This window comes from Macaca fascicularis, chromosome X (genome assembly GCF_037993035.2).
Source record: "Macaca fascicularis isolate 582-1 chromosome X, T2T-MFA8v1.1".
Lineage (NCBI taxonomy): Eukaryota > Metazoa > Chordata > Mammalia > Primates > Cercopithecidae > Macaca > Macaca fascicularis.
In genome coordinates this window covers 18,428,627-18,441,861 of record NC_088395.1, presented here as the reverse complement: position 1 = coordinate 18,441,861, position 13,235 = coordinate 18,428,627, and the positions used below count along the sequence as shown (strand labels likewise).

General features: G+C 36.5%; 1 protein-coding gene across 5 annotated transcripts in view; it reads right to left on the bottom strand.

Annotated features, from left to right (window-relative positions):
* CDKL5 (cyclin dependent kinase like 5) overlaps positions 1-13,235 on the bottom strand; it is a 202,763-nt gene that overhangs the window by 60,079 nt on the left and 129,449 nt on the right. For all 5 annotated transcript variants that reach the window (XM_045383851.3, XM_045383850.3, XM_045383849.3 and 2 more), the window contains one exon: positions 5,528-5,573. In XM_045383851.3, the coding sequence (XP_045239786.1) occupies positions 5,528-5,573 (46 nt within the window). The remainder of the gene's footprint in view (positions 1-5,527; positions 5,574-13,235) is intronic.

Here is a 13,235-nt window from a genome sequence, read left to right as displayed (position 1 = left end):
GTATGAGAATGACAATCCAATAGTGATACATTATCATCTGAACATCAAACCTCATTGCAGAAGATGGGAGTCATAGGAAGGGTAGAAAAATTGGGCTAAATTTGTAATTTATACATAGTCTGAAAAGTGCCTTTTAACTAAATAATCTCTAGTATCTTTATGGTCTATGGTCATTTTTTTCCCTTCTCAGAAATTCCAAATAATGAGCAGAACTATTACAATGAACAGAACTAATACAATGGAGACTTCTGGTTGGTCAGGTGTTTACTAGATAAAATTTCTCTGCAGGAACTTAATAGCCAAACTTAGAATACCATCATTTAGGGTATCTTAAATAACTCATTATCAGAGACTCCAAATTTATGAAGTGTCAACAAGCATCAAAACAAGAAAAAATTAACTAATGAAGTAAGCTCAGACAAAAATTTTTTGTTACTCAAACATTCTTCCCTTTTAACAGGAATCTATATCCCCAAGTCAGGGTGTCAAAGTCTTTCAGAGAGAATCACAGGCAAAGACACTGATAAATTATCAGATAGAACTGTATCTGCTAACAACTAGAGAATAAAAACCTCAAAAAGCCAAGGCTTGGTGGCTCATGCCTGTAATCCCAGCATTTTGGGAGACTGAGGCAGGAGGATCTCTTGATCCCAGGAGTTCGAGACCAGCCTGAGAAACACAGCGAGCCCTCGCCTCTACAAAAAATGAAAAAATTAGCTGGGAGTGGTAGTGTGCACCTGTAGTCCCAGCTACTTTGGGAGGCTGAGGCAGGAAGATTGCTTGAGCCCCGGAGTTCGAGACCAGCCTGAGAAACACAGCGAGCCCTCGCCTCTACAAAAAATGAAAAAATTAGCTGGGAGTGGTAGTGTGTACCTGTAGTCCCAGCTACTTCGGGAGGCTGAGGCAGGAAGATTGCTTGAGCCCCGGAGTTCAAGGCTGTATTGAGCCATGACGATGCTACTGCACTCTACCCTGGGATATGGAGCAAGACCCTGTCTCTCCCCCGCCCCGCCCTACACACACAGCCTGAAAAAGAAGAAGACACATAGACAGGAATAAAAAAAGAAGAGAAAACTGACAAAGCTTTTTATATATTTCTTAATCACCCTGTTTACTATATAAGCTATTCATTGGCCTAGCCTACAATTTTACTTTAAAAACTGTTCCTCCTCCCAAAAAGGTTAACACTTGATTCTTTCTTGAAATAGCATATTAGTTGCTACTATAACCTAACTCATGTTAACTATAAACTTATTTTCATAATTTTAGTTTCATTTTACCCACTTAAAGTCCCAAAATAAACTTTTATTTGCTATGAAATTTTGATTCCCATTTTAAATAGTGATCTATCATCCTGGGATAATAAAGACTTCTTGAACTAAATAGTAGTCTAACAAAATATAGTTTCACAAACATTTTACATAAATTTGTGAATACATATGAATTTAACAAGAAAGTAGGACATTAGCAAAATCTTTTAAAGCTACTAGAAGTTAACATATATTCTCACAAAATATTCCGTGATATTAGTGAGAGAATACATGGTCCCCAACTTACAATGGTTTGACTTCTATTTTTTGACTTTACAATAGCATGAAAGCCATATGCGTTCAGGAGAAACCATACTTAGAATACCCATAAAATCATTCTGGTTTTCACTTTTACTACAGTATTCAATAAATTACATGAGATATTCAACACCTTATTATAAAATAGGCCTTGTTATATGATTTTGCCTAACTATAGGCTAATGTAAGTGTTCTGAGTGTGTTTAAAGGAGGCTAGGCTAAAGCTATGATGTGTGGTAAGTTGAGTGCAGTAAAGGCTTTTTTTGGAGACAGAGTCTCACTCTGTTGCCTAGGCTAGAGTGCAGTGGCATGATCACGGCTCACTGCAGCCTCAACCTTCTGGGCTCAAGCAAGCTTCCTACATCAGCCTACTGAGTGGCTAGGACTACAGGCATGCACCACCATGCCTGGCTAATTTTTAAAAAATTTTTTTGCAGAGACAGGGTCTCGCCATGTTGCTGAGCCTGGTCTCAAACTCCTGGGCTCAAGCGATCCTCCTGCCTCGGCTTCCCAAAGTGCTGGGATTACAAGTGTGAGCCAGCACGCCCAGCCAAAGCATTTTGTACGTAACAATTTTTTCCACTTATGATGGGTTACTGGGATGTGGCCTCATCACAAGTCAAGGAGCATCTGCACTGGATTACCTTGAACATGGCTCAGACCAAGTGCATCCTATTTCAGTTCACAATATTTTTACAGGATTATTTCATTATCTTCACTAAGACTTTTAAACATTAGATCTAGATAATCACTGCCATAATATCAAATGAATATTTCAAGAATAACTAATAAAGGGGATTAATGAGAGCTACATGACAATGAGGGCAATATTATCATGACACTCTGTTTTTTATTATAATTGGCTAAAATTTAAGATAATAAACTGATAGAGAATTAAATGGTTTACACAGGGGTTGAATAGACATCCTTACCTGAATGAGACTATCTATATACACTTCACACTCCAAAAGAGTTGTTTACCGAACATGTATCCTTTCTTTCCATTAAGCAAGACACTACTCCAGCCAGAGAAAAAGGGTAAAGACAGAACAAAGAGAGCACTAGTACCTCCCTGGGAGAAATGTAAACAGCAGGTAAGTGGGCCAGACTGGAATGAAAAAGTTTATGAATAATAGGATTTATCTTTGGGTTCTAGCACATAAATGTTTTGGAAGTATCCCTCTAGAAGTATGTGTAGGTGGTCATTGACAAGGTGGGGTGGGTGATAAGACTGCATGCCTTTGAGGGATGGTGAGTGATAATGGTCTAGCAGAGATGAGGGCAGACCAGACTAATGTTTTGTTGGTTTAATAAAATAAGGGCAGATCAAATGCTTTCCATGTCTAGACTATTCATGCATTCCCAATATCATGTCTAGAAACAGTTTCTCTCACCTCAAAATGATCCAAGTTCCATGTCTCCATTCAGGCAATAACTGTTCTCTACTGTGTTTTACTGTTATTTATTTGCAGGTCTTAATTCTCCTAATAGGTCATATGCTTCTTGAAAGTATCCACACCTCAACTCTTACAGCACTTCACTCAGTGCTCAATGAATTTCAATGGATACACTAGATTTCTACTCTAAAGCTATCATAACACAGGTAAAAATATATAATTGAAGCTAAGAATTGGTATGCATAAGATAGAGATTATAAAGAACATGGTATTCACTTAAAAAGAAAGTAATGGGGCTGGACAAGGTGGCTCATGCCTGTAATCCCAGCACTTTGGGAGGTCAAGGCGGGCGGATCACTTTGAGCTCAGCAGTTGGAGACCGGCCTGGGCAACATGGCAAAACCCTGTCTCTACAAATAAAATACAAAAAAATTAGCTGGGCGTGGCGGCGCACACCTGTAATCCCAGCTACTCAGGAGGTTGTGGCTGTACAATCACTTGAGCCTGGGGAGTAGAGGTTGCAGTGAGCCAAGATCGCGCCACTGCACTCCAGCCTGAGTGACAGTGTGAGACCCTGTCTCAGAAACAGAAAAAGATGGCACACATGGCCTAGATTGTACTTTTTACAAAATCTGATGACAGTTATTATTTTTGGTGGTAACTGATGCTTGCCAATATGCCCTGAAAGATGAATGCACAGCCAGAAGCCTTTACATGCATGCGAAGATTGTGCTCTGATCTACTGTTGCAACCACTCTTTTTAGGAAATCACCATTTGTCTCTCAGCCACCTGTTGACCCAAAGTCACTGCTCAAAGAGCTCATTTCCAATGGTATCACAGTGGGATGGCCTGGGGCTACTGCTTCCTGCTAGACCACAAATATCCCATTTGAAGCAAGATTTTTTTGTCTCCCCAGAACAAGCAAAAAGTTCTTTTTTACCTTCCCCTTTTTACCTTCCCTTTATGCCTGCCCATACAATGACTGCTAAAGTTCCCAGCTGATATGCATGTGTTTCATATAACTAGCACATCAGAGATGGATTACATCAAATACTACTGCATCTATCCTGGAGCAAGTCCCTTTTTGTTATTTAATGTTTGCTAAGTCTCTGAGGTGAGGGTGATGAAACTGTTCATAAATATAGAGGCTGGTGTCTTACATCACTTAGGGGATGTGTGCTGATGAAGGTAAGTTATGACTGCTATTTCCATACTTCTGATTAGATATCAAGATTGATGCTGTGTTGATACTTCTTACACCTAGACCATAGTTTTTCAAATAGCAGGCTCTGACTTATTAGTGGTGAAGTCAATCTATTTGATGTCACAATAGGTATTTATATGAACAGGAGAGAACAGAAAGTAGAGAGCTTCGCATTCATATAATAAAGAAGTTCGTGACATTTTTGCTTCATTTACATATAGTGTTACATATATGTGCGGACACTGGGTTAGGATATGAAATATATTTCGGCCGGGCGCGGTGGCTCAAGCCTGTAATCCCAGCACTTTGGGAGGCCGAGACGGGTGGATCACGAGGTCAGGAGATCGAGACCATCCTGGTGAACACAGTGAAACCCCGTCTCTACTAAAACTACAAAAAACTAGCCGGGCGAGGTGGCGGGCGCCTGTAGTCCCAGCTACTCGGGAGGCTGAGGCAGGAGAATGGCGTGAACCCGGGAGGCGGAGCTTGCAGTGAGCTGAGATCAGGCCACTGCACTCCAGCCTGGGCGACAGAGCGAGACTCCGTCTCAAAAAAAAAAAAAAAAAAAAAAAAAAAAAAAAAAAAAAAAAGAAATATATTTCTAGTGTGGGTCTCAGTCCAAAAAGTCTGAAAAAAAATGTTGTCTAGAGCACCTTAAAGGCCACACCTATTTTTGTCAAGAGTTTCTCTATTTGGCTATCTTTGGATGGCCAACAGTCTAGAGTTTAAAACTAATGAACTACTGAAATGCATTATTTTAAACTTTCTTGCCCAGCATGGGGTAATTTTACAACTCTGTCTGAAATGGTCCGGATATGATGAAGGCCCCTAAGCATAGTATTTCTTCTTAAAAAGCTTTTATTCTCCCAATGCATTATTCTAAATATAAAATCAATCCCTCAATATATCCTTGTATTTCTAATTCTGACTAGGAGCTGGAGATGACAGTAACCAATACTGAAATCTTTCACATAGTACTTGCTATTTGTGTGGACCCCCAGGAGTATTTACTTGAAGCCAGTTTTTAAATTTTAATAATATTTAGAAACAGCGTAAACAACATTTCTTCTAACCAGCCTTTGGAGCAAGATTTCCAAAGCTGACTGCAACCTTAAAATAAAAAGATGAATTTTCTAATATCGTGAGATTTGAAAAGATCCACATAAAAGGAACTAAATGTTTGAAAGTAAAGCATAAGAAATAAGCTATATTCACTTTGAGACTGTGACTTCAAAATATCAGGAATAGACAGTGTCTGACCAGCTAGATCCCACTTCTTCCACACTCTATTTATAAAAACTTTATACAGAAGGAAAAATACATATATACAGATATATATACATATATATATATCTACCTTCACTGTCCTTGAATTTCTTGATTGCCACAATTTCATGTGTTTCCTGCAAGGGAAAAGAAAGCAGAAGGAAAGTCATTCTCCAGTGTTTTTCCGACTGGGGATTCCAATTGCCTGGGGGTATATTCTGGGACAGAGTAGCAAGAAGCCAGAGTGTCAAAAATACATAATCTTCCTCTCCCCCGCCACCCCTCATTTCTTGGTTCCAAAATTCTCTTTCTTATCACCCCACAAACATTGTCAAGGAAGGAAAGGAAGAAAGGGAGAGGGTGTGGAGCAAAGAGCAGATATGGTGACGGAATATGCTTAACTCATAAATCATTAGTGTCAATGTCTTGAGGATACTCAAAAGTGCCAGGATGAGTGGCAGACTCTCATCTGTACTGCCCTCTGAAGTCCAGAGACACATTTTAATTGGCCTTCTAAGACCAAGAAAGGGCCTCTCCAATACACAGTAGTTGCTGGTAGCAGAATGCTAACAAGCATATCTAATTTTCTCCAGCTCGTCCCTATTGATGGTCATTGCAAATCCAAAGTGAGATAAACATTCCATCACCAAATACCAATCATCACCTTCGTCCTGCCCTTATTTATCTCTTCTCAACAGAAGAGATAACAGAATTCTGCCTTAAAAGAAAATATGAAAATCTTTTTTGTTGTTTTTGGTTGGGAGGAAAGAAAATAAGGGCTGGAAAGGAAATGGAAATGCTAAGAACTAAGTACCACTAAACTAAATAACTTGTATCCAATTCTGGTATATAAAAGCAATAAAAAAGCTTTTGGCAAAATAATTAATATAAATTCTTCAAAGCCAACATGTCATATGAAAGCCTTCTGAATGACTCAGGCCTGTTCTTTTTTACTCTAAGTGGGGACACTTTCAGATCAAATCTTTTAATATTCAATAAAACGTCCCTGCATCAAAACAAAGACTTTAAAATTAAACGCAATACCAGGCAAGTGCTATAAATTATGGAGGAAAAAGACACTTAAAGGTACTGTGTTTTTGTTTTTAATGAAGGAATAGGATTGTAGGGTACAGACAACTTACTTGTACGTATAGGGTACAATTTATTTGTACATTAATGCATCTTCTGACTTAAAGAAACTCCTTCTTCCAGGTATTTTATTATTGGGAAGGAAGAACTGCCAATTTTAAGTAATGCAGAAGATGATCAGCTAGAATATTATCCCACGTAGTACAAAGGTGACTCTTTTATATACGCTACTCTCCCATAATACATTGATATCATGTTCTTACCCAGCTCCTTTTCTAATGGCTCTAGCTAGCAATCTACCTACAGCATAACTGAAAGACCAGACCCTATCAGGAACCTCCTCTTGCTTTTCTCACAGCACAAAGGTGTAGCCTCCAGGAATAGAGAAAAACTGCACATATCTCAAATGAATATTGTTCCAGGTAGTGTTCCATCTTATATTCCACTCTAACTGAAAGACTCCCACATACATTTCTTTCATTGCATCCTAGGCATTAAAATTTTGTCTGATTTTATAAAAGATTTTACTCAGTTCAAAACGGTCCACTGATGTGACTACAAATTTAAATTTGTAACTGGCACATTTATACCACCTTGAATAAATTCATTAGTTATTTTTCTCTGGCATCTCATAAATACAATTTACTGTATAAAGCGACGGCTAATGGGGGTCAAATAAAATTTTTATTCTTTTATTTATCCTTTCAAGAATACCACGAAAATCCTCTCTCCTCAAAACTCACTCTCTCCGCCTCCCCCAATATGGTTTATGTATTTACTTAAAGAATGAAGTCGAACAGATGAAGTTTTCTACATTAAACCAATTCAGTGTTTAGTGAAAAACACATGCAATTAAGAGAAGATGCTGGAAAGAATTTAACATTTCACATGTATTCAAACTGCTTATAAAAATAATATAAACTCATTACAGAAAATACAAAAAGAATATAAAGGGTACAAAAAGGATATAGAGAAGACATTTACAAAATTAACTCTTGCTAATATTTTGGTATATTTTCTTCTAGTAAATTTTTCTCAAATGGTAGTAGTAATACTGGATATCTTATTGTATGTTGTTTTTATTTCACTTGATATTATATAAGCAACATTTCAAGCTGTTATTTTTAAAACCACCATTTTTCATGGATGGCTATTTAACAAGTCTATTAATGAACATACTTCAACATCTGCATCTGTATTTCCACAGAGTAAATTCTATAAGTGATATAATTGGTTCAAAGGGTATGAATGTTAAAGGTTCCCAATATATACTGATAAACTGACATCCAAAAAAACCGTCATGTCACAGTTCCCTTCAGCAGTGTATGAGAATATTCACTCTACACCCATTGCCAAAACAAAATAAAATCATTAAAAAAAAAACTTCTCTGGCATTCAATGAGATTAGAGAAGTTTTCTTCTAATAAGTGAAATCCGGTCCCCCAGGGTTAATATTTTCTTGCTGATTCATGGATGATAACTTATTGCCAAATTCTGTTACAAATCTTTTCCCCAGGTTGTTGTGCTCGCTAGAGTTTTGTTGTTGTTGAATATAAATTATTACAAAGTCAAGTTTACTGATACAGGCATTTGTAATTATGTCCATTACTTTTGTGCTCAAAGTCCTTACTTAGCCTGAGCATGGTTAATATTCATCTGCATTTATGTATCTTGATATTTTAATTATTTCTTTCCTTAAATCTTTATTCACTTGTAATTTATTTTAATATATGACATGGTGAGGGAATCCAGATTTAATATAATTTCTAAACACTAAACCAATTTTCCCAATACCCTTTACCAGATATTTTTAGTTGTTACATCTTAGCATCCTTACATATAGATACTAGATGTGCTTTCAGAGCTTTCTAGTGGACTCTAGCCTAGTCTAGTATAGGCTACTGATCTGTTCTTACACCAGAACCAGTGTTTAAAGTATTGTGACCTTCAACTGTTTTAAATTAATCTGAGGTTATCGACACTGATTCTTCTTATACCATTTTGTTAAATATATTTATTTTTGAGAGCAGGGTTTGACTGTTGAATTTAATTTGTAATTATAGATACATGAGCTATAATATTTTATTTTTTTTTACATATTCAGTTTGCTTCACTGTTTACCACCAGTCCTTTTCTTGTATGGTTTATACATATTTGAGTGATTGATTTGCATTCATGTTTTGCTCAGCCAGAGTACATCTTTGAAAGATTTTCTGACAAAGTGTCTTATTTTCCAAGTCTTTGCATTTTTGAACATCTTCACATATACATGGCAACTTGATAGGCACGGAATTCTTGGGAAGGCAACCTTTTATTCTTCAGAGTCACTGGAAGCTTAAGTGCACCATAAAGCCCTGGAAAATGCCATTCACATCACAGACACCAGAGTCTATATGCTTATTAAAGCAACTTAATGCAGGTAGGAATAAAGTGTCTTCTTGTAACAAAATCTATATACTAAGATATTTTTCCAAGAAGAAGGAAATTAAGGGTCTAAAAAGAAGGACTGCCATTTTCTAACATAAAGAAATTATAATACTGTCACATAAGGCATCAAATGGGGAACAATGACCTGACAGTCTCTGGTATTTGTAGCAGAAAAGAAGTATGAGGCCTATTTGGATTTTGTTCCAATATAGATCACTTCTTTTTTCTCCCTAAATACTGTTAGAACTTTTCCTTTTCCTTGAAATAAAAATTTTAAATTATTCGGAAAATATTTAGAGGAGTGTGTGTGAGTGTGTGTATGTGTATTTTTTGAATCAATAATACCTGGAAATCAATGAAATTAGAAAAGTCTCCTTATAGCAACCTTATATGTTGTTTCTACTCCTATTTTTCTATTATTTTCCACCACAAACCTTACAACTTTTAGGTTGGATCTTTCATAATTGTTTAGTATGTTTTGTACTAAGTTTTTGTACTTAGTATGCAACGTTCATGATTGCATCATCAGCACCTAGAATAGCAGGCACATAGTGGGTGTTCGATAAATATTTAGTAAATGAACATTAATGAGTTCAAAAGTGCTACACAATTTTGTTTTATCCATTTAAGGCTTCTTTCACTTGTCTTTATCTCAGCCAACTTCTGCATTTTTTGCCTTGTTTAGCTTATTCACTCTCTGTAGAGGTCTTATCTTCCTAGCTTTCTTTTGGGAGACTAAGCAGATGTCTTAACTTTATTGGTTTGTTAGAAAAAGTCATTTTCAGAACCATGTGTTGCTTCTAAATCTTCACAGCAATGTTTTATCTTCCCCTATCTTTTCATAGTGTTTTCTCTGCTCCACCCTTTAAAACTCATTCTTACTAAGATGGAAAGAGATCCACCAGGACTGGCATTTGGCCTCAACTTGAACTTCAAATATGAACTGATGCACCCTGAGCCCGATTTTAGAACCTGGCTCACTAGCACATATCCTTCCCATTGGGGTTGGCTGGTCTGAGGTTAAACTGCCTGGGCAGGGTTCTCTGAATAAGAAGAGCACATGCCATTAGCTGTTTACCTCATGGCATTCTGGAGACCACATTTCTAAGCACAGCCTCTTTTCCCTCTACCTTCACCACACTTTGCCACGGGGGACTCTGAATCCTAGGATAGTACATGCCTTTTCCAATCCTTCCTTGCTTCTTCCCTTACTATATTTAGGACATTTTGGTCTCTGCAAAGATCTGGAAATGCAGATGCTAATGCAGGCTAGTAGGGGGCTGAGAACTCCAGCTCCAGCGGTGTCAGATTATGGTTAACCTCAGTGAGATGGTTGCTTATTTTTCAGTTCCTGTGAGCATGGGTCCAAGGCATTTCCTACTCCCTTTGGATATCTGGCCTGATTTGGGTTCATAAAGTAGGATAAACAGCATGATGTTCAAGAGTATGCTTTCAACCCAGTACTGCTAATAAAATTAATTCTCCCTGGACTTTGCTAGCAATCTTCGATGTTTAGTTTATTAATTTGTAAAACTTCATGGGTATTTAATGGAGAGGTAGGAAGTAACACGCCAAGCTTTATTACTTATTCTACCACCACCCTGAGATGCTATATATAATAAAGGTGTAGACAAAGAGAAAAACATACAAAAAATAACTCTGAAAAACTTGTTTTGAATTTAATTTATTCATAAAAGCATACCATTGCCCCCACAACGTCTGCAACAGAATGTCACCAGCTGTAGTTAGCAAGATAGGCATAGTTTGCTACTTGTTTCAGTGTCTTTATTTAAAATATGAGGTATTTAAAAGCTGACATCTTAAGCAATAAACTAAGAATGTTATCAAATATATCAGTAATCTATGAATGATAATTCTATGCCTCACCCTTAATTCTACCTTAAAATTGGAATTGTATTATGTATTTTGGAACACAAACAGAAAGACTAGGTAACTTTAGATAAAGGTTCCTGGATTGTACTACCGTCTCCATGAGTAAACAAACCATATCAAGGCATTTCACATTTCCCAGAATAAATTTCCCCAGCTGGAAAAAAAAAAAATCAGAAAGAGAATAAAAAATAAATGTTATGAGTACTAACAAATAGAAATATCTGGAGAGCCTATAGTTCCTTCAATATTCTCAAGATCTCTACCCCATAAAAATCAAGCCTCAATCACTAGAGACTCATACTAGACAGAGAGACTTATAACCATCAACTCACTTGCGTTGCTGATTGTCTAAAGTTTTGGGTCATTGTTTTATTAGCAGTATTAATTGTCCCTTACTTAAGATTCTGGCAAAGCAACTAACTGGTATTAACAGCCATACAATTTACTAAGTTATTTTAAAATGCAGTTATATAACTTAATTATGCTCTGGAACAGTGAATTCTTTAAACTGATCATACACTGTATAAGGAAGTAGCAGGAGCCTTATTTTTCAAATCTTTTGCTAAGTTAAAATATCCAACAGGTATCATGAAACAGAACAGAATAAAATACTCTTTTATTCTCCTATTCACGGATTACGCCATTTCAAAAGGTTATAACAGTTATTCCTCGGTATCTACAATGATATAGAGGGGGCCACTGGTTCCAGGATCCCTGAGGATACCAAAATCCATGGATGCTCATCCCTGACATAAAATGGCATAGTATTTGCATATAACCTATGCACATTCTCCTATATACTTTAAATTATCTTTTGATTACTTACACTACCTAGTACAATGTAAATGCCATGCAAATAAATAGTTGTAATACTGTGTTATTTTTATATGTATTTTTATTGTTGTATTTTTAAATTTTTGTTTGTTTTTCTGAATATTTTCGATCCTCAGATGGTTGAATTCATCAATGTGGAACCTGCTGATATGGAGGGCCGTCTGTAGTCTACAATTCGTTTTCTAATTACTCTCTGAGGAAGTGTTTTCTTGGGAGAAATTCTTTATTTCATCATCCAAATAGCAGGGAATGTAACTTGATAACTAAAGTATTGTAAATATTTCTGTTCACGTTTTATTTGCAAATATCCTGTCTGCTCCCTGGGCATAAGTAAAACCCTACAAACATAGAAACTACTACTTTATTGTTTCTCAGCCTTTTGGCTAAGATCAAGTGAAATTAGTACTTTTTTTTTTGAGACAGAGTCTTGCTCTGTTTCCCAGGCTGGAGTGCAGTGGCGTGGTCTCAGCTCACTTCAACCTCCACCTCCCAGATACAAGCGATTCTCCTGCCTCAGTCTTCTGAGTAGTTGGGATTACAGGCACACGCCACCACACCCAGCTAATTTCTGTATTTTTAGTAGAGACGGGGTTTCGCCATGTTGGCCAGGCTGGGAAACTACTACTTTATAGACCAGTATGGTCCCTGAAAAAGTAAGCTTCATTTTAAGTTATTATTTTTAAGTACTTTTGTGCCCAGCCCCATGCTAAGTGCTTCCCGTGGATTATCTCACTTAATTCTCAATTCATCATTCTGAGGAGGATCTTATGCTCATTTTACAGATGAGGATACTGAGTTTTAATGAAGTTCCATAATTTGTCCCATGATCACACAGCTAAGACGTAGCAGAGCTGAGATTTTAAACCCAGGAAGACTGATTCTGAATGCCATTTCTCAACCATAATCATGCTATACTGCCTTTGCAAGCCATGTATGTAAATTTTGTTATAGAAAATGATTCTGAAACACACAAACACACATCACCGAGGAGAAATGTTAGTACCAATGAACATTTCTAAATAGTTTTCTAATAATATGTTATAATATTTATACACTTAAAAGAACAGGCAAATATTTCATTACTTCCATCTTTATCTTTTTTACTGTGTAAACCTTCTAAAATAACTTAGTCCAAAAGTATTTATCTTTACATTATAAGTAAAATTATAAAATGGGAGGAAATTCAAGCACAGGATACATTCTATAGCAGGTAAATTATATCAGAGCTAACATGCATTTGCCAAGTACTATAGAAATATAAAATACCATCCATGATATTTATTCAGTGATAAAACCTAGATTTCTCCAGGAAATTCCTTAGAGATCTTGACTTATATTATTTATTATTTGAAAACTACCATAGTTTGTCAATACTAAAAGTTAGATTTACTGCTAAGTTTTAGTACTTCAGACCAAATCTCACACACAAAAAATCTATACCAAAGAAAAAAAGCATTTCAATCAGTCAACTAACAAATGTTTATTGGACCTCTGCTTTATGTAAGGTTTTCTTTTGTATCCTGTGTTTGACATGAGTGAGTAAATGAAGCTGTCTT